Source organism: Xiphophorus maculatus, chromosome 15 (genome assembly GCF_002775205.1).
Source record: "Xiphophorus maculatus strain JP 163 A chromosome 15, X_maculatus-5.0-male, whole genome shotgun sequence".
In the NCBI taxonomy this organism is placed as follows: domain Eukaryota; kingdom Metazoa; phylum Chordata; class Actinopteri; order Cyprinodontiformes; family Poeciliidae; genus Xiphophorus; species Xiphophorus maculatus.
The window spans coordinates 9,137,143-9,160,101 of record NC_036457.1 but is presented as its reverse complement, the minus strand read 5'-3'; the positions used below and the strand labels follow the sequence as shown (position 1 = coordinate 9,160,101).

Here is a 22,959-nt window from a genome sequence, read left to right as displayed (position 1 = left end):
GGGTGGTGAAACAGCAGCATTGTAACGGCAGAGGATATTAGGTGCTTGGCGGCAGCTTTTTGATGTGTAGAGGAGTTTGCAGCAGGCGTTTGACTCTTGTTAAAAAGTACCGACGTACAATTAAAGATATATGGCCTGGTACAGCTATGTGATTTGGATACATTAGCGGATTGGATTTTAAAGGAAGATGTTTAAAGGATGTCCAGTAAATGCTACTCAGCACTAATGCGAGCTCTCGGGTGTGCAATGAATTAGATATTGTTTAAAAGCATCACCTTTTACAGCATGTTAATGGAAATCTATTAAAAAAAGGGATGCTGACGGGATTAATTATAGGTCTACAGGCTGTCCACAAACTGCTATATTAGCAGATGTTCAGAAATATAGATCCCTATGTAACCAGTCTTTCTGTTTTATTATTTATAGGTTATATATATATATATATATATATATATATATATATATATATATATATATATATATATATATATATATATATATATATATATATATATATATATATATATATATAGTTTTTTTTTAACTAGTTTTTTTTGTTAATCTTGGACTCTTATAGATATATTGGAATCTTATATATATATATATAATATACAAGTAGTTAAGGTTGTGGTCTGTTTAGGTTGTTTGTCCAAGAGTAACAAATAAAAACTTTAATATAATATTAGTGTTGAAGTGAAGTAAAATACTGTTTATAACATTATGTCAAGGTCCTGTCAAATTAGATGCTTTCGTGGATAGAAATTGGTGTTTGTGTTTTTCACATTTCAGTTTAATCAAATGCAATACCAATATGCATACTTTAGTTCATTTCCATTTAATTTATGTGAACTCAGTTTACTTTGGCTTATTGCAATATGACTTTAATCCTTTCAATATAATTCAATTCACTTTTGGAGATAATTGACAAAAAAATGCATTGCAGTGCTTCACATGGAAAAAAGAGCTGTTGCTCTTAAATTCAGTTAAATCATGTTTAATTAGATTTAAGATTTCCTCTCAAGCATTCCATTGCACCAGATATTTCATACTTTTTGAAACTGCTATTCAATTTATCTTGCCCATCTGGGCTTTAGTTTCTGAAATTAAAATCGGCACCTCGGTAAATATGTTTTCTTTTTGGTGTTCTTGATCATGAAACCATAAAAAAACCAAAAACATATTTACAATGAAGATCATCCTTGCTGTTGATCTAGATTTTTATTGCCAATCCTTTTTCTGAATACTCATACTTGTTTCTTATTAATGTCAAGTCACAGTGTTTTACCAAAATTTGTGCCAAATCAAGAATGTGTTTTTTTGTTTTTTTGTGAAAGTGAGTACTTGCACTTTTCTCAGGTCAAGTAACTCTCACACAACTACTTAAAAACTAAATTGCTGTCTAAATAGAGAAATCTTGATTCAACATGGATCTTTGATAGATCTTTTTTTTTTCCTTTGAGTGTTTTTATGCATGTAAATCCAAGCCATGTTTACAACTTTGTGTAAAGGATCAGTCAGCTTATTTCGTCAACTCAACTAAAGGTGCAAGGATGAGAGTGGCGGCCTTTCAAGGTACATTTTAAGTTATATAAAGGGAAGGGGGCCAACCATCTAAAACGTTTTTGAATCAAAAAATTCCTCTAACACACTTGGAAGAGGATGAGGGTGTGGTGGTGAGGGTTAATTGCAAGGCTTAAGCTGACCCTCTGTTTCTATCCCTCTCATACCCCTATGTGTAGACTCAAAAGTGGGCTCATTGGATGTCCCTTAGTCAGCACATGCAGGGGGTGCAGACAAAAGGTCCATTCTGCCAACAAAAGGGGGCATTTAGACCGTCACAAACCATGGTGGCTCCAAAGGTGGGGATGATGGGGGTGGTAGGAAAGCAGAGAGAGAGAGAGAGAGTGGAGATAGGAAGGCTTGGAACTTCAATGGAGAATGGTATCAATAGAAAAAGGTCAGTTCTGTGCAAAAGCTAAGCTTACCTATGGGCCAGGTCAAAGGTCTGGGACTAGATATACAGAGAAAACCCTGTTGTAATGCTGAGAGAAGTGGAAGTAATGAGGGGTTGGATCTACTGAGTGAGAGACAGACAGCTAAAATAAATGACAATTTTTTAAATGGAAGCTATTGAAAAATACACAAAAAGGCAGGAATGCATTCTGCAACGCAGAACAGACAAATAAAACCTCTTCATTTCATTACTTTATTGTCATCAATAAAAGGCACCAATAAAACTTTATATTTTAGGACTATTAAACTCAATTTTTGCTTGAAATTGTCTTTACGTAAGTGTGCTATTTTGAGAAAAATGTAAGTACCAAGATCTTTGCCAACATTACTTTTGCATCCTTTCATATGATGATAACGCTGTTAAAAAAAAGAGTGCCTTTCAAAAGCCTATTTGTATTTTATGTTAAACCAGGCAATGGTCCTGTATTGTTTTTTATTGCCTTTTTAAGGAGGATTAGGATGTGAGCTGTATGTGACAGACGTAGACAAAGTGGTGCAAACTTGCAAAATGATAGGGAAAGAATGAATAGTTGTTTTTTAAAAATTCATAAATAAAAATCTGAGAAGTTTGCTGTGCATTTCAATTTAACCCTCTTTGTGCTGACAACACTCAATAATATTAAGTGACATCAGTTGCTTTTCTGTGCAATTTAATCCTAGCTTGACTGTTTTGTGTAGATCTTAGAAGTTTGTTAGTGAGCATTAGTGAACTAACTGTAATGAAGAACAGGAAACACCCCACTGCTTGATCCATCTTCACATGGATCAGAAAATTACAAGATGCCCAGGTTAATTCTAGAGGTGCGAACAGAGATCCATCACCTAAGTTGTGATTAACCACCAGAACTTTTAATCATGCTCTCCACAAATCTTGATTTTATGGAGAGTGACTAAGTGGTTGTTGGGAAAAGTGATGATATGTCCATTGGCAGTTTGCTCCAAGCCATGTTGGAAACTCAAAACAGGGATGAATGTGCTCTGGTCACATAAACCTAAATCAAATATGTTGGCCTACAACGTAAATCCTATTGTGTGTCAGAAACCTAACACTACATTACCCTAAACACAAAATCCACATGATAACAAGGGACAAAAATTGAAATTTGGTGAAATATGGTGGTGGAGGTGGTGGCACCACCAAGACTTTCCCATACGTCATACAAAGCATTAAAATTAGCTCTCATTGATGTAGTTGCATAACAAAAATTGCGTCATCTTATTCCCAGGAAAGCATCTGCCTCCCCTTTGCGACACCAGGCCCAGGTCGGACTATTTCGCACAGAGCTCTGTGCTATTAGTTGTGTGATTGGTCAGAAGTTTGTGGACGTGTTTTAAGCAGAAATGTTTTTGGACACTGTTGATGTTCATATTTTGCTTCACCTAGTCTGCTTCCAATAGGCGACATGAATTCTTTTGAGGAGCATTTGTCAGACGTGGTGAGAAAATATGTACATTTGTACAATTCATCACAAAATGCCTAAAAAGATTGTCAAATGTCTAAAAACATCTGGATGGAAATTTCAAATTCGTTGTCCACAGAGGAGACTGTCTGTAGAAATGCCTGGCACTCTCCCCATGGCCATTTACCTACATACTTACAGAGTGACGTATACAGAGATGGGAGGGGTATCTCCAGGTACCCCTGATACAGCTTTGCACTGTGTGAAAGCTGTGTGAACCTTCAGTCTGTGGGTAGCTGCTAAAAGTTGATGGGATGATTAACTGAACTAATTACAGAGTGATCCTTAAATAAAACCTGTTAGAGGCTGCAGAAGACTTGAGATTGTAAAGGTGGCCTCACTTTTCACTCGAACAGTGTCTATACTGTAGACATCCAGATCAGCAGAGATTGAAATCAAAGCAGATTTAAGTGTTGAATGTTCGATTGTCAATCAGTTGTCACTCCAGAGAGCACTTTTCCTCTGCTTTAGGGATCAGTGGGAGAGTTTTACATCACTGTATTAAAACCTTTGTGTTGGACTTAGTGGTGTAAGATTTGCATGCAGCTGCTTAGTCGTGTAACACATTCCATGAAGTTCTCTATCCACATTTCCTGAGCTAATATGAAGCTATTGACTCTTCAGATTGCAAAATAATTACTTTAAGATGTATGAAAACTTTGATAGCGTTGACCTTGACAGCAATATAATCATCATTTGTAATTTGTAAATATGCTTGACCTACGGTGGCCCTGAGGTGCAAAGCACAACAACATTAACGGAAACACAACAACATTAACGAAGCACAATTACAAAAAAATAAATTACACCTCAGGGCCACCGTATTGACCAATACTGATGACTTAAAAAAAAATCTATTTAACTTTAGATAAAGGTGTTAGAGTGCCACTTTGAGATTAGAGAGTTCCACATTATGCAACACTTGTGAAATTGTAATAGCTTCAGAGATCAGCCAGCATTTACACACATTGCACACAAGCTTCAAGAGAAAGTAAAAAAGCCACTTTCATCTTCATCTAATGGAGGACATTTTTTGCCCTTTCCTCACACAGCTCCCAGGTGCCCTGTGAGCCTCCCTTTCCTTTCTCTGGTCCAAATCAAAGGCTGATACTCTAAACGCGATGAATGACATTGATCTTAATCTTTGAGGGGTGAGGGTAATTTCGATGGGTGTGTGTGGGTGGAACAGAGAGAGGGTCAGGGGGTCTGCAAAGAGGGGGAAGATGATCTCTGCGCTCCAGTGGGGCACAAAGCGAGGGCGCAAGCTACAGGAGCGCCCTCCCTCACAATGCGCCTGGAGGATCGTTAAGTGATTGTGTTACAGAGAACAGGTGAACTGCGTCTCTCCGCCTTGTCTTTTATATTTTCTTCTCCCCCCTATGATTTACAGAGCTATTCTTCTCCCCTGCCAACCTACCATAACTTGTGCTGTTCTTTTGAAGGCAACCATCTCACTGCTTTTGTACCTGGCTAGCTTTGAAGTACCTAAGTCCTAAATGATGATGAGACAAGTAGAGTGCTTTTCTTTAACAGCCAGGGTAAAGGAGGCTCTTGTTTCTGACAGGTGTCTTTTATAGAAGGGAGTGTGCTGGGTTGGTGTTTTGTTGAGGATCAGGTTACACCCTTCCACATCACCTGCTAATTGAATAACATTAGCTTGCCATCTGTGTAGATTTACTGGAACTGACCTCAATGTACTGTTTAAATTACAGATTAGACAGGAATATGAGGAAATGTGTCCCCAAAATAAACCACATTGTTTTGTCTCAGCATAACTGGGTGATAACAATTTGCAAATGTCACCTTAAAACATTTGTTTAGTTTATATGTACATATATTTGAAATGGTTCATCATTTTAACTTTACTAATCTTAAACTAAGTTCCATCACCGAGAAGAAACTTTTCTGGCATGATGCCTAACAAATGTTGCCCAAGTGATCTAATTGCATTAAAGTAGATGATTGTTGTGTTAATGTAACTCTGCCGATGTGCGAAGGTAATGCAAGACTGATGTCTTTCTGAAGTACCAATATTGCACACATATAAAAAAAAATTGGTTAAGTGAAAATGTAAACAAATATACAACTAAGATATGACAAAATAAACTGGTGTAGGTTTAAAGCACTATGGGAATGTTTCAGAAAAATGTGTTTGTTGTTGTTTCATTAAAGAAGGACAGAAGAACTAAGATAATGAAAAGAATTAATGAAGATATATCATGTGCCAGGGCCATCCCAGGTCCCAAGATATTCACAAGTGGCCCACTTTCTTTGTATTGTTGCCTCCCAGCTGCGGTCAGAACAGAAGATACTGACACCTCCACACCAGATGGCAAATAAATTGTACAGGTACAAAGATTTTGTTCACTGATCTCACCTAGTTTGACTTAAAAAAATTAAATTTCATTAAAGTTAAGACATTTTTAAAGAAACATAAAATATACGGTAACTCTGAGTTTCTCTTGATTGTGTTAGTTTGTCTATTTTCATGCCATAAACAAAAGAGTTAAAATTGTGATATGACAACCATGAATCAGCAAAAATGTATTTGTATTTCTAAACACTTTTAGTGTATCTGTCTATCCCACAGCACTCCTTGCAATCACATGTACACTACCAGTTATGCAAATTAGGTGATAAAGTCATTTAGCAATCTCTAGGCTATTTTACTACAGCTGACAAATACTTCCTTTATTGAGGGGTTTGGAACAAGCATAAGAAGAAACACAGCATAGACACTTAATTTTAAGAAATTATGTGATTTGAATTCTTATTTATTTTTTATCTTCTGAGAAGACAGACAATCCTGCTCCAGAGTCAATAATATTTCTAGAAGGGTAATCAGCATAATAATAAAGAAAAGCGCTCTGTGTGTGTGTGAATTAGAGTGTGTATGGAGTTATTCCAGTCGTGTTGCAGATCAAGAGCCGGATAGTGGCAGAATGCACGCTCCCTTGGGGTTACAACCATCTGGGCCTGGCCCCAGGCTGGTTTCTGTTGAGTTGGGGGGATGTTAGGACCACTTTGGGGTTATGGGATTTCAGGACTTTTATCACATGATGGGTAATGTGGTATCAGGAAATAGATGAGGACAAAGTACACCTCCTCCTCCTAGCCACCCTTCTGCTTCAAGTCTTCAGTATGATGGAGAGAGGGGGGACTGAACACATAGCTGTCCTGAGCCATTATCAGTGATGGATGGAGCCACAGCAGAGTATCAAAAGAGCGCACAGTGTCCTCTCACTTCAGCGTGTCACTGTATTAAGCTGTGGATCTCATTCAGCTTAAAGAAAGACAAAAGAATAACAGATTGAGGGAATCGGATGTTGTGCAGGAAATATCCCATGATGCAAATTAATCACTCCAGGTTTCAGACAACAGAATGAGATCAACAAAAGAGGAAATATGTACACAGTTGAGCTTGTTTTGTTCCATATCTTCCTTTGTCTGATTGAATTTTGAGTGGGTGAGGTCTTATCAGTGCAGCTGCTCCAACTGCCAGGCTAATTTACTTTCTGCTGACAGCGCTACCTGTTCATGGTGTGACTGTAACGTTCGTGTTCCTCAGCAGGGGGAAGTTCCCCAAAGGTACTGGAAAAGTTTCCATCACAGTTAATTTTCCAGAAGTATTGGAACAATTCAGATTTTTTTTTTCATGCAGCTCAACTGTGATAAACGTACATGTGATACTTTATTTGTATGTGTTTACAGCAGCTGCGTATAAGTTTAAAATACATTTTTATAGCTAATAAGTTTTATTATCCACTTCTAAGAATGCCTTGATAAAGCAGAATTCATGCTCTGAATTGTAAGGCAGCAAGCAAGCTGAAAAACCATGTATTTAAATACATTGTGTGATTTATTTTACATCTGTAATAAACATAATTATTTGTACAACAATTTGATGGCATTCACTTGCAAAACACAATTGGAACATTATGTTAATATTACAAAATGTTTATAAGGAAAGGAGAAGAACACAGAAAACACAACTACACAACTGCTGCAACAAAAAGAAGACTGAACAGGGCCATGTTAGATATAGTTAAAATATTTAATAATTGTGTCACTGTAACAACTTAAATGTTTATGTTCCTTTTTCTTCCTTTTTTTTCTTTTAAATTGTTTTCAAGTTGTGAGATGTGTCTGAATTTTTTGACTTGTCATTGCATGTACTGTTTAGTCCCAACATATGTATTTGCCTTAGTTCATTTTTACTTAGAATATAAGTGTATTTCTTTGAACTCTTGGTGTGTTCGGCCCTTCTACCAATTTGCATTCTATTTTCTACCAACATATTTCAATTTCATTCCTTCCTACTTCCATTTTTATCATGCAATTAACTGGTAGTTGGTACAAAAATCTCAAAAACCTGCCTGTTGTTCTTCTTTCTTTTTTTTTTACTGTTTTGACTTGGTGTAAAGCAAAAAGAAGCCCACTCCATTTTTGCTGAACAGGAAAAATATTTTTATTGTTCTCAGCGACAGAATTATAAAATGTACAAGTATGTACATGTTAAGAAATAGACAAATCACTGTGTCTTTCATAACATCCTGGACACGCCCCCAATATTTACTGACAGTTTTGGAGTAGCCCTCCCCCAAATCTCAAAAGGTTACTGTCATTCCTTCATTCATTCATTCCTACATGAGCCAACTACATGTGTGTAACTGAATCCACACTAATACATTTGTGACATTTTTTTGACAGTTGTTTGCTATAAAATCTCGGAGAGATGTGAAACATTCCAGATTGTTTCTATGTCTAGCAATGACAGAGCCACTGGTGGAGTGTTTTTGATGTGTTTCAGAGAAAGGAGGGAGGGAATGTGTGCACAAATGTGGGGGTTGTTTCAGATCAAATCCAATAATGTTTCCCACTCCCAGGCCACCAATTAAAGAAATCAATGCCATGCCTGAGTTAACACAGTAGCATTGTTTATTAATGTTCCTTAGGCCTTTGCTGACACCAGCTTGTGGTTCATGGATGTCATAACCCGCACTGTTACAAGGAATAAAGCTGCTAACCCTTTGAAATGAATTATTCTGTAATTAACCTTTGTTTATAAAACTGGGCTCAATAAAGGATTTCCAAAATGCCACCTCACTACCCGACCAAATTTTCCTTGTTCAGATTAGTCTGCATTGACACATGTTTGGACAATGCTGTCGTCTGACTCAACAGCTGTCGAATACAAAAATCGGTTGTGCACAGCCAGTCAAATATGCTAATACATTACATCCTCTTAGATAAGCACATTATCTGTGTAAAGAGACTGCATTTGTTTAAATTTCTTCCAATTTTCTCCAGTGATTAAAAACTTTTGGTTATTAGTGTCAAGTTGTCATCAAGCATATTTTGGAAGCATAACTGTAGGGAGGAGGGTTGTTCTTCTTAAATGTTTTTATCCATTTACGTAGCTGTGCTAAGCAGTGACTTGTAGTCAGGGGGTTATAATGACAAAGAAAATAGGTACTAACAAGGCAAAATCAACATATGCAATTGACTGTTGCACAAATTAGATTTTCATATGACTTAAAAATGTTGTAGTCAAAATAACTACATTTGCATATTCTGCATACATGTGAGAAGTGCTGGGTGAAACAGTGTAGTGCTGTCCTTCACCTCTGGTGGCGCTGTGTTACAAGGTGAATGAAAAAGGCGGTTGATGCTTTCCCATTGCTGATTCTCTTTATGTAGCCAAAACACATTTGATACTCTACACATGTTGATGTTCCACAGTCTGTCTAAAATACTTAATGAATATGCTAATCTTTCTGAGCAGCCATTAATGTGCAGTTAAGATCTGTGCGTGAACCAGAAAGTACCATGCCATAACTATAGGGGGCAGTACTGAGACAGTTTGTTTTTTTAAATGAAAGGAAAATGAGAAACCAATAAGGACAATTTTTGCAATAGTGGCAAAGATATATGTATGAATATAAATGAAGATAAGATCATAAATGGTTTTCAAAAAACGGAAAAATTTTCCAAAAATACATACAATATTTTAAAACAAAAGCTGACCATATATTAAATATTATCTTACTTTTCTTGAAATCATATAGTTGAACAGCATGGAATTGATTAAAGCATAATTAAGAAAAAATTTATATATGTTTCAATTTAGGTCAAAATTGAAATAGAAGCTTCAGTCAGTGCTTCACATGCCATTGGTGCTAAGAAAGTATAAAGCAATTTAAAGTGAGATTAGTGTTTCTGTTTAAGGTTCGCTGTTCCATCAGTGAATGGTGACAACCAATGCAGACAGGCCTGTAATAGAGTGGTCATGGACCAAAGATTCATCCTATGATGTACCAAGTGAAGCACAAAAGGTTGCATAAGAAAGGACAAGAAGAGGATAAGAAAGAGTTATACAATATTCAACTGGATCTTAACGGTTATTATCGTAATGAATCATAAACATAGAGAAAGACTAGTATTTCCATCAAGAATTGACTGTGACACATCAGTAGCAGTTGCATTGTGTTGCACATATCTAATCTATTGTCTGAGGTCCTTTTTTCTGCGGGTCCAGAAATGCCACCTACTGACCTCACTGTCTGTCCCTTCGCTCCGTGTTGTGCAGATGAGCGCTGGTTGAACTGATAATGATGGGGTTTGTATTGAAAGAAAAGTAACCCTGCCGTTTCCCTCTCTCCACGATTCATTAACCCGATTTCCACTGAGCCCTGTCGCGCATGTGTCAGGGAGGCAGCTGCTGAGGATCCTGCTTCCCTGCCCGGGCTCAGTCCTCTGCTCTATCGCACTCTGGCTCATCAACAAACCGACAGATAACTGTCAAAGAGCAGGATTTCCTCCTGAAGTGTCCATGACATTTTCATTTAAATTCTTCAATGGTGATTTAACAAGAATCCACCAATCTCCCTCCCTCCACAGATGCATGGATGGACGGAGGCAAACCTATTCATCTAACTGAAATTTCTTCAACATTTTTCCACCATTTCATTGCCAGTCATGTTATAGAACAAGTATTTTATAGTGTAACAAAAGCTGTAAAGAATCAGAGAACTGTTCTTGGTTTGCCCTGCAGCTCTTAGGACAACCTAATGAACTTGTGGAACTCAATAAATAAAATGTGACAAGTCCAAATATTTGAGACAAACAATATTGATTGGTAAAGAGAAGAAACCCTTGAAGTGAAGATTTTCAAAACAGAATTGTTCCTGATCAAACACAAATTGATTGATTGGACCTATGAAGCACTGGGATGTCCGAACAGTCAGCTTAGGCCTCAGGTCAGTCTGAATATGTCTCACACTGCCTTAGCAGTAAGCCATCCATTTACCCCTGTGCCCCACATAGACAGGTTTTGTTAAATCTCATTTGGTTTGTACGCCTCATGTGTTCACTGGACCAGAAAACCATTTGTTATCTGCTTCCTCAGGAGAAACAGCTATGAATCAGTCTCACTACGAATTTACAAACACAGAAGCGCCCCAGCGATTACCCCAAATAAACACATGTGGAACAGCACAAGAATCCTTTAAAACATAACCACGCATACTTAGACTGGGCATGAGAATATGCAGCTTTATACAAAATGATAACCACTTTCAAATTAGGAAAAAAACACCCCTTATTTATTGTATTTTAAGCTTAACAGTGTGGGGAAATGGTATTTGAAGAATATCTTTTCCCCACAAAGAATAAAATATTTTTTGGGGTTTTTGCTTTATTTGTCATTCGCACATCTGAGATCATAAGCTAACATTAACAGAAAAAATAAAAAAATAGTTCTCATTATTAGTTTTATATCTTAGTTTAAAATTGCCAACTTGTGTGAAGAATAATTGACCCCTGAACCCGAAGAGAACTTGTACCACATCTACCATCAAACATTTAACAGAATTGTTTAAATTCAGTCACTTTGGGGCTTGAGCATGAATAGCATCTCAATCAGATATTTAATTGGAATTTGACTGGACCAGTCAAAATGTCTTTTATTTTGCCATTCCAGAGGTGAATTTGCTGAAGTGAATTGGAACACTGTCCTACTGCACTACTAAAGTGCTCTTAGGGGTCACAGACTGGTGGTTTGATCTCCTTATGCAATATAATATTTTTCAGTAGAGAAAAATACTATATTTTCCTCTACTGAAAATATTGTATCATGTCAACAAACAGAAATATCATGTTTGTTGCCACGATACTCCTGTTTTTTTTCTTTTCAAATGTCTTAATTTCTTCAGAAGCTAATTTTGCTTTCTGAACATTTCAGCCTATTTCATGCGATCACACAGGTCCAATTTACATGATTTCTAAACAGGAAATTTCTGTCTGCTAAGTAAAATATGTTTCATGTTGCAGTTGAATTTATTTAATGAATGAACTCAGGTTCATAGAAATATGCCTACATTTGTAGCTTTAGATGGACTTTAAAGAAAAGACAGGTGGTAACTATGACGTAACTTTACTTGTAGCTTCTGTAACTATTTCAGTACATCAGATTCTTCAGCTTCACTTTTACTGTAAGTTTGTTTGTAGCTATGTTGTAATAGTGTTTCACAAATTACTCAGTGACAGATAAATGCTTCTGAACAAATGTTGAGTGATTTGAGCTTCTGTTGATATTCAAACATGTTTCCAGAAACCTACAGGCTGATATATCTTTAAACTGTCAGCGGTGCAGCAGCTGATTGCAAGTTCAGGCTGGTTTTGGACATACCTGTGGCTTTCACTGCTCAGCGTCAGAGAAAGAACTCCAGGTTTTGGCACATCAGGTTTATTGTCAAGGACCTGCCTTGAAATAATGGCTTCAACTTAAAAGAAATTATCAATAAATCCACAATAGGGGTATTCAGAGTCATTACAGTGTGAAGATGGATGTAGGTAAAGGATGAAAGGAAGATCTGAATTGACATTAGCAGATAATAAATATGAGTCATTCACAAAAAAAGGTGTTTATTGATTATGACAAAAAGATTTTTTCTTTTTCATTTTTGCCACTCCTCTCACTCTTCACATCTTCTGTCTTAGTTCTTATCTTTATTTCTATCCTGTTTTCCTCCCTGCTTTTTGGTCTTTTTCAATGCTCTGTTGCACAGCCGAGGCTGTCTCTTCGCCTGAACGTGCTCTTGAAAGGCTATTCATGGATTTTTCAATGAAACCCTATAACATTTGTGTACGAGTGTGTGTGAGCGTGCATGAGTCAGAAAGAAAAATAAAGAGAGGGAAAGGTATTATGGGGGCTGTGCTACAGTACCATCTGTATGCAAATCTCCTCAGTCTTTGGTAAACTTTGATCAAACACTCAGGCCTTCTTTTCTCTCCTTGTGCTCCCTCCCTCCTACCCTCTTCTGCTTCACTGTCCACTGTGTGTTCTGCAATTACTGTAGCTCTTTGTCACTGCTGCATATTACTCAGTCCGGACAGGAGGCTCCCTGAAGGAGCTGTGCCGTTTCCACTCATGCTCGCCTGTGTTTTCTTCCGCAGTATCCTCTAACACCCTCCATGCACATGGCTCTTCTCCTCTATTTACCTTAACTCCTACGCACACCCCCTTTCTAAACACCTGCAACAGTGCTGCACCCCACAACAGATGGCAACACGCTCTTATGACACTCACACACACACATACACGCCCACACTCCCTCTCAGATAGCGGAGGTCCTGGCAAACAGAGCCCAGTGTGGTGCACGGGCGATGCCTTTGTGCAGAGGTTGGGCTCAGACACACTTGCGCACGAACACACACAGGAGGCTTTGTTTCCCTCCATATGGGAAGGTTGACATGTTCAATGCAGACCCGGTGTCCGCAGGACAATAGAAACATTGGAACAAGTGTTTGTTGATTAATCTAATGAAGATTTCCGGAGGATGACACCAATGCTTGAGCAACACAAACATGCCCCATTATCTTCTGTGCAGCTTTAATGTTCTCCCGTTAGTGGGGCATAAGCCCATTAGATCTGTGTCATGTGTGGGTCTGAGGAGCTTCAGTCAGCCAGGGCGGTCACTGAGCTGAAAGAAAAGCCTCGGCCATATGTCTGTTAAAACACAGGAGATGACCACTCAACGACATCAGCTCCCTTCTAAACCAATTAGCCTCATTTCAGAGAGATTAACTACAGTTAAAATGTGTCGGCAGTGAGCGTGTCTCTGAAGAGGAAGCAGTTTGAACTTATAGTGTAAACAGGAAGTGTGATACTGGACGCTGCTGTTTGGGTATTGTTAGCTCATATTACCAGCCAAGTCCATTGTGTGTCTGTTAGGATATACTGTTTTGCTTTCCCCTCCTGCATGCTCACTGCTATTGTCTGTGAACTTGTTTTCTACTTTAACCAAGTAGGATGAATTCAGCAGGCAGATGGTGAGGGGAAGTCCCAGGAGAGGTCACAACATGAACTCGTACACAGATAAAAACGCCTGACTCCTGTTCCATACATGCACTGTAAGTGCACACAAAGACGCCAGACCCCTGTTATGTAATACAGCGGCCCCCGCCGCCCCCTGTGAGAGGCTCAGTTTTGGGCTGCCTCAACTCCAAAGTCATCAATCTTTATGGTGTTGTCACTTATGTGAAGGTTTCATGCAATGTTTCCATTTACTAAATTTCCGACCCAAACTTTTAGAGTATAGTCGCTCAGTTCTCAAAACATCTGGCTGCAAAAAATGTCACTGTGAAAAAGTCCATGTAGGCTTTTCTCATTTTTTTTTTTTTATAAATATTGTTCTACTGTGCTACAAGAATTACTTAGTGGTACTTACCACATATTTTGGTATTATTTGAAAAGTGTAAATGAAATAATTCACTGCACTAGAGCAGAGGAACGTGAACAAGGAATATTGGTGGAATTACACATCTAAACCATGTTCCAGCTCCAAGTTTAAATGTCAGTCAGGCTTGCTAACTGATTTAATTTAGCTTGAAAATTTGCACTGCTTGATAAAAATCAAACACATAGTTACACCGTTAACATTCTTACAATCAAAATTATAAGATTTCTTTCTCTAATGAAAAAAAAACATAACTACCCATAGGAGTCAAACTTCTAATTGATTGTTTTGAAATGTTTGTCAATGTGTTGTCACTCAGCAAACTTAATATTTTTCTAAGGCTATAGTTTATAAGAAAAGGATGAAAACCATTGTCATAAAAAACTATAACATGTCACTGAACTAAAGTGGTAAATTCAAAAAGGGTTCAACAGAAAAGTTTTAAAATATCATCAGTTTTGAATTTCAGCACAATATTTGAGCATATACAAAGAATTAAAAAAGTGCACTATTTGATGATGTCAGAGACAAACTATACATCAGATTATCATGTCGCATTGACAAAACATAAGTCATTTACAAGGCTTTGTTCCCTTTTCACTTCTTTTAAGAAACTGGATGCTTGCGCCTCCATAATGTCCATTTCAGTTTTGTTTTGTCATTAAATCCATGTAATCCTAAAACACAGAGATTGTGAAGCTATAAATTACTCCATAAGCAGGAGTGTTTGAGGTGCTTTTGCTAAAGATGATCACTGGCAAAAATGGAACAGCTTCCTAGATTAAAAGAATTTCTCAAAATCACCTACACGGTATGTTTTTATGCAGTGTATTTCTCCTCTTACCTTGTCCATTTCTTTTTGTGAGCTCACTAAAAGACTGTGCTGACCATAGCAATAGATTTCTCTTTCAGCCATCTCCAGAGAATTCCCTTTTCCAAGGCACATTTTTGGGCCGAGGCCCAGCGCTGAAGTCACAAGGGGACAACGGATCGAAAGGGGCATGGAGGGGAGGGGAGGAGGGCAAAGCCATGTGGCTGATGTTGGTAAACAGTATCAAGACTTGTCCTGGCATCATGGCAGGCAATGTGTAGCACCGGCAATATCAGGCACCGGGGGCCACACACAGACCACGACAAAAGGTAGACACACATAAGAACATTTGCATTCATATCCACACACACACACACACACACACACACACACACACACACACGCACACACACACACACACACACACACACACACACGAGGAATACACAGACTACTAACAAATAAAAGACTCACTCTCGTGTCTGCTACTTAGCAGCTGCTCCAGTTTCCATGGCAGCAGCCTGAACAATGTAGCGGGAAGAGCTGTGTATAGCAGAAAGGGAAACAGAGAGAGATGTGGAAATGTGTGTGGGCGTGCAGGGGTGTGTGTGTGTGTGTGTGTGTGTAGGGTGTGAGAGGCTTGAGAGGGAGGGGCGGGGTGGCAGCCGCAGGGTGCAGAAACAGAGAGGATTCAGAAGACGCGCTCTTTCTTTGTGAGGATGAGGCTTCTGAGAGGAGCGACAACAAATACAGAAATTTGGAGGCAAGACACAGACGTAAAAAGTCAGGAAATTTTGTCTATTTATTTTTCAAAATGAGGTATTTCAAAAGTGCCATGAGTTGCAGCACTAAAGGTACATTTAATGTAGTGAAAAAACAAACATATCAGTTTACCCAGTTCTATGCACCCGATAGTTAAAAATATCAACAAAAGAGGAAAGTTTAAAAAAAGGTGGGGAAAGTCCAGGTACATGTGGATAGAACACATCTGCTGTACAAAAAAAATGTCTGATAAGAGAGAAAATGACAAGATAAAGTGATATCTACCAAGAATGCATTCTCTTACGAAAATATAAGTATCAAATTTAGTATGTATCACACTAAAAGCAAATAAATGTGTAAAACGTAGTGATATACAAAAAAGAAAAAGAGAAGGAAAAATATGCAGTTATATTACAAAGTTTTTCTGACTCTCATAAACTGAGACCTTACAGTACATTGAAAGGTATATAAACTTACAGTCCAGTTATTGGCAGCTTCCTGACTTGAATATTAAAAAAAAAAACAAGAACAAAAGTGTAAATATAAAACAAGGCAGATCTGAGTGTATTTTGTCTGCACACTATTGTTATATACAAAAGTGTCGCCTAGCAAGGTGCACAGTTATACATCCACTGACTTGGTTTGAGCACCAGTGTGAGAAGAGTGAGGGAAAAAGAACCTGTAGTGGCATTGTTTGTGTCTGCTATGACGCCTCGGTCATCAGTTTTTTATGTTTCATTTTTCAGTTTTGCAGTGATGAAGGCAAAGGTAAGCGTGCACCGCTGAACTCTCCAAGCAAAGTGCCCTCCAACACCCATCCCTGTGTGGAATCATGCAATTCCAGGCTGGTGTCACAGTGAGTACAAAAAACAAACAAACATACATGTAGAAATGATATATAAAAAAAACAATAACAACAACCAGAGGGAGCGAAGACAAAAAAAAAAGTGTCTCTTGTCTCCCTCCTCATTCTTTCTCTTTTTGTCTTTCCTCGATGTGACTGGATTGAAAAGTAAACCCTAAACATTCTTAACGTCAACAAATGTGCAAAAAAAGTGGCGGCAGTAAAAGTCCGAGCGTTCCTCCAGCAAACCCCCCTCCCCCCTGTGCATCCTCTTCTCTTCTCTCTTCCAGGTTTGTGTATCGGCATCTGACGATAAATGTCCTCTGAGATTTTAGTGTTTCTGTGTGCAAAAGTCCAACAGATATAAAGGCCTGCGTGTCTGTGCTTAAGTGTATAGGCCTATGTCTGGAGTTCAGGATGGTGAGAGGGGTTCCTCCAGGGTCTATGTGAGGGGTTTTATTTTGTAGCAGTTGTCCGTCAGCGAGTCCTAGTCTGCTCCAGCCTGCGCATGAGGTGTTGCCTGCGAGCCTGCAGCCTGTCCTTCTCCTGCTGGAGCCTCATCTCCTCCGTCTCCAGTGAACAAACGTACTCGGTTGCCTTCTTCAGGATCAGCACCTTTGCCGCCTTCTCGTTGTGAGCCAGCTCTGGGACATGGTCACGCAGGGTCAGGAAGCTGGATCGCAAGTCGTTGCGTCGCTGGCGCTCCAGGATGTTGTGGTTTCGTCGGCGCTCGCTGTCCTCAGAGTCAGAGCTTCCACGTGGACTGCTGTCCCCGCTGGTGCTGCGCTTGCTGCGGGAGCCCGCAATGCTGGGGGCAGAGGTGCAGGACGAGGAGGAAGATGTGGAGGACGATGAACCGATTCTGATGGGAGGGCGCGATGTCTCTGATGTCTTCTGTTTCTTTGGAGGTGGGGTCAGGTCATCATCTGAGGCATAGGGTGAGGGCGCCGCGTAGTTGTGTTGCTGCTGATGGACCGAGCTCCTCTTCAGGATGAGCTCCTGAGGGGCACGGCTGATGAACCGACTCACAACCCCAGATCCTGAGACAATCCCTCTTGCATCTTGGCTCTTGGGATTAACACAGATGGTTCCTATACCTGTGGTCATGGGAGATGTCTTGCTGATTGTGGAGCGTCTCTTCTCTACTGTAACTACATCAATCTCTTCCTCCTCTTCTTCCTCCTCATCATCCTCGTCATCCTCTTCTTCATCGTCTTCATCCTCATCTTCGTCTTCCTCTTCTGGGAGAAAAAAAAGAACAAAAAACAAAACAAACTTTGTCACTGATGTGCAAAATATTCTCACTATTCAATCTACGTGTGACAGTAGGTGACAGGTAAATATGTTCATAAATTAGTGAGATCAAGTGAGGAATGTGTGTGGGAGAGGACGTTGCTCAATGCTTTTAGCGCAGGCACAAATGTCTTAATGCTTAATGTCAGTCACTTCTCAGCTAATCTGCTCTGCAGGCATTGGCATGTTCATACTCAGCACTGAGCAGACAGACTGGAGTTCTGAGTTGTATTCCAATTCCCTTCTTCAAAACCTCTGCTAATCTTCGGCGAGATGAGACAGTATTAGTCTAATGCCGTCAGTCTGTTACCACAACCTCGGTAATACTTTGAGTGTTTGAGATAGTAGAAAGAGCTTTAACAGAGTCTAGGCATATGGTGGAGTACACATATGCCAGTTACCAGCATCCAGGTACTCAGGTTTTAACAAGTTATGCACTCAAGACCACAAAAAGTCGTTAGACGTCATTTTAACAAGATGCCAGAGAAAGTGGTAGACCAGATTTCTTTGGTTGTAGGGTAGAATAGCACTGCACTGCCCCCTCCCTCACCTGTTTATATGCACTGCCAGTCAGCTAGCTGAAGGAAAGTTAATATTTTCTCATACATTTGATAAAGACCAATTTTGATGTTACGAAAAACACAGATAGTCCAGATGTCCTACTGAAAAGTCCAATGAAGGCCCAGGCTGGCCCATCACTTTAATTACAGCTGCAATTGTCAAGCTGTTTGGTCAAGAGACCATGTATATCAGTTAATCATGAAAATCTGATACCATCCAACATCTGTACTGGAGAAGTTTCTGGCTCAGCTGAACTAAAACAGAGCAAATCAGCCGAATTTTAACAAACCTACGTTGTTTCTTTGAGTGCCTGGAAGTGAACAAGTGGAAGGCACAGGGTGTGAGACGCAGTTAAAATGCCTTTGTGATAATGGCTTTCATTATCAGCCCAGGAGCATCTGTGGAGTGTGGCATTTTACAGCTTATGGTAACCCACTTCAGACACCAGACACACATACTGATCGCTCATACAGACTGCTGCTGACATCAAAACAAAGCTGAGCACAGCTGGCTGAATGAAGGGAGCAGGGAAGGGGGTGTGGCTGACTCTGCCACATGTGAGCCTCTTTGGTGTTTCACTCTCAGAAAGGAACAGCTCATTGAGTGCAGTTCAGAGGATTTTTTTTATGTTCTTTCTTCCACTTGGCAATTTGACTGTAAAACTGACTTTAAAAAAAATTCATTAAAAGGAGGTTGAAATTTTGAAATGGGCCAAACTGAAAGGATAATCCCATACTACTCTTCTTTTAAAAGTGTGCATGCCTTTCATTAAAAATGTAAACTCCAAAATAGAGGATGGATACCTCTGGGGGCAGAGTGCGCAGGGATGGTGGGGCGTCAGGCCATCGGATCACCACAATTTAAGCCCCAAAACTGGAGTGGCGCCAGGAAGACAGCTGTCGAGAATGGAGCGCTAGCTCAAAACACTCCTCCACCCCGCCCACCCCAAAATAAGAAAAAGGGGAAGAAAGAAGAAGAATCAACCAGGACTTAGTGACTTCTTTCCTTTACTGCAGAGGAGATGTGAGGCAGAACTGACCGAGTCTGTACTCTGTGCCAAGTCCGGGGGCTTTTGTAGTATTGTTTTCCAAGCAAAAACACACAGATAAGGACTTGTGTGAGTGTTTATTTAGGGAGCTCCTGGGGCAGGGAAAGGGAAATACGAGTGCTAAAGGATGTACGGTAATTTTCCAATCTAACACACAACTGCCTCCTGTTGTATTGTTGTTAAGACTCTTACAGTCGATGATATTCATTCAGTTATCAGCAAAAGTTTGGCCAAGTTGTTTAAATGCCAATTTATCACCAACTGCGCGCAAATTGTCTCCCTCATCCATGCGTAATGAAAGCATTTACGGCACACTTTTATCAGATCATCACATTATTGAAAACCTTTTCATCTCCCCCTCCTGCAGCCTGCTGCTGTGGTGTGTTTTTTTTTTTTTTTTGTTTTGTTTTGGCTCCGGTGCCAACTGAGTTCAGCAAAGCGCACAATTCCCTATTTTACTGCCATCTGCCGGATGAAGAGCCCGCTGATTACATAAAACCACGGTTCACTGTGTCACTACTCCAGTGTGCGTCTGTGTGCTTGCATGCGTGTGTAATTGCAGGTTGGGGTGTGTGTGCGTGTGTGCGTGTGCGTGTGCGTGTCGAATGTGACGGGATAATCGGATTTTGGGCCAGTCATATGAACAAGATCCTGCCTCACAGATATACCAGACTTCAAATAATAACAGTAATGTGTGAAAATTTAGTGAAGACGTGTGACATTGTTAATATTTCTGAGAAATCTTTTTTTTTTAAAAAGTGTAACAATTATATTACGGTGTTCATCTGATTCTTACCGGAGTCACTAGCTGCGCTTCCATTCGCTGTGGACGCGTTAACAGTCCCAGATGCGTCCTTGCTGCTGCTCTTCTTGTTCACCGGGAAGGGGAACACTATCGCGGGGTCCACGCACTCCGACACCGAGCTGCGGCTCACCACCTCCGGCACCCTGACGTACGCGTTCCTTCCCCCGGCCGATGCCGTTGAAATCGCCTTACCCAGTTTCTCCGTTACCACTCGCTCCAGCTTTTCCCTGGCGGAGAAGCCGCTCCACATACAGTCCTGGATAATGATGTTGTTGGGATTTGTATCCACAGAAGAGCCGAAAAGGTCCCCGTCGTCGGATGCCCCCCATATATCGTCCTCGGGCAGGAGCAGCAGCTCAGAAGCCCAGTCCAAGGGGTCCCCTAAGCTGAAGCCGAGGGGATCTGCCTCTGAAGAGGCAGTTGCGGCCGCCGGCTCTCCCGGTAGCGCTGCACGGCTCGGAGAGAGGGGCGGAGTGGGCAGCAGCTCGAATTTCTTCCAGATGTCCTCCCCCGGTGGCGCAGCGTCGGGACCACAGAGGTAGAAGTCGTCCTCGTCCGGATAGAAACATGGTTGTAAGGAATCAAACTCCAAATCGGAGTTTTTACTGATGATCGCCGGCATTCTATCCAACAATCGAAAATCCTGTGAACATACAAGAGAGGTTCAGTCAGCGTGCGCGGTTGGAGAGCGTCTCTCCACATTTCTTTCTAACAGAAGTGCTCCACAGAAAGTGTCTGAGTCAAAAGCCCACACACAGATTCCCAACTGCCTCCACTGTAGGCTTTAAAAAACCGCACAAATCTCAAAGGAGTCCGTGCGTAAATGTGCCCATGACGCACTGTTAAGGCGCAAAACAAATGAGGGCTGCACTATTCTTTTAAAACAAAAGCAACTTTTGTTAGAAAATAAATTGAATGACAACATTCGAATATGAGAACTATTTATTAGAGATATATAAGACAATGGATACAAAATGTGAAGAATATCTTCTGAAATTAGAAGATGCTCACCTCGTCCTTACTTGGGATGAAAACGCGTGAATCGATATTTCTCGTATCTTGCAGTCAGTAGTTAATACAGACACCAGATTTGGATCAGTCATCTACTTTTGGAGCTAAGACGGTCCTCTGACACACATTGTGGGTCTCTCCAGAGTGTTATACACTTTAGTTTTGAGGGGAGGAAAGCAAGCTCCTCCCACACGGGCTGGTTTAGGGGAGGGACAATTTCTACCTATGCTGTGGACTGGGATGCGATGCGGGAGGGGAGAGGCTGGCTGGAATCCTTCTTTCAAGGTGAATGGAGAACATAGCTTCAATACTGAAATGAATGGGTCAAAAAGAAAGTGTTTCTTTTAAAGAAATGGGGAAAAAACAGGTAACAAGCAAAAGACAAATAGAAAGGAAGAAAAGAAAAAGCTTGCTTCAGGCTTGTCCTAAAGATATAAGATGAGAAGCTTTGGCTGGTGCATTTGTTGAATTGCTAATGAGTCCTTCAGAGTGCTACTTTAAGGGCTGTAAAAATCAACATTTACTACGTAAGCTATTCTCCATTCACTCCACACGGGTTTTAACACACTGTATGGTAAAACATATTGAAAAAAAAATAAAGTAAAAAATAAAGTACATTCTTAAATTTCTATACTAATTTAAACAATTAATCACGCGTTAACGTGATTTATATATATATAATTTTATTCTATTTCATAATACACATTAAATTATATATTAATAATAATATATATAATATATTATATCCTCTCTGGTTGAGCTCTTAATGTTTTGCCTTTTGTCTGAAGGCCACCAGTTCACCCAGATTGAAGACAAAGCGGCGCTCACCTACGCCCTCCTGTGGACGGACACGAAAGTTAAAGTCAGATGCTCATCATCACTGTATATAGCGAGTCAAACAAAGGCATTCACAAAGAGATATAATTTTTTTTTCTAAAGAAAAAGATGAAATATTAAAAGAATGTTTGGCTGTTAGGAGAATCCTCATCTAGAAACTCAGAATGAAAAAAAGAAACTCAAGAAATAAACAGGCTTTGCAGGAAGGGGAGCTTTCAGATGCCTCCGGGATAAAGACTGAAAAGGAGAAGAGCATGTTACGTAACCGCAAGCGGTGGTTGTAGCCTGGAGTTATTCCCATTCCCTTTTCTAATGAGAGCTTAGGATGAACTGCTCATCTGTAATTATGCACAGGCGTATACACAGTTCATGATATTCACTTATTTTCAGGGAAAACGTTTACAAAACGACTTTCAGCTGAGCGCCAGCTGAGTGGGAAGACTTGACAGCTTCCAGCTATTTTAGAAAACAATGGAAAGATAATAAAATACAGTATTTCATTTTTTAAAAAAGTATATTAAATATTCAGTTGTGGGACTACTTTGTACTAAAATGTAGGCTTGTTGTTGTAAAGTTATTGAGTTTATTGTAGGTGGTTAAGATGAAAAACCAAAGTTAGTAAACTGAGAATCTGCAGCTGTTTGGTCAACAGGCTTGGAATGGCAGGGAGTTTCCTGGGACCATCTCTGCATTCAGCTCCCAGGAACTTGGAGAAGAGATGGCTGTGGAGTCAGAAACTCCCCACAGGCTCTTACATGTCCGCTCATACTACTTT

At 39.9% G+C, this 22,959-nt stretch overlaps 1 protein-coding gene across 3 annotated transcripts; it reads right to left on the bottom strand.

Moving 5' to 3' along the window:
* Positions 1-15,800: 15,800 nt before the first annotated feature.
* On the bottom strand, positions 15,801-21,483 carry LOC102221568 (N-myc proto-oncogene protein-like). 3 transcript variants are annotated; one of them, XM_014470090.2, is made up of 3 exons: positions 21,359-21,483; positions 20,328-20,979; positions 15,801-17,870 (listed from the first exon to the last, which is right to left on the bottom strand). In XM_014470090.2, the coding sequence occupies exons 1-3, from the start codon at positions 21,437-21,439 to the stop codon at positions 17,107-17,109; spliced, it is 1,497 nt and encodes a 498-aa protein (XP_014325576.1). In that variant the 5' UTR covers positions 21,440-21,483; the 3' UTR covers positions 15,801-17,106. The 3 variants fall into 3 exon arrangements, with proteins under 3 accessions (XP_014325576.1, XP_023203923.1, XP_005802681.1); XM_023348155.1 differs by having other exon boundaries at positions 15,801-17,867; XM_005802624.3 differs by having other exon boundaries at positions 21,348-21,450.
* Between the last annotated feature and the right edge of the window lie 1,476 nt (positions 21,484-22,959).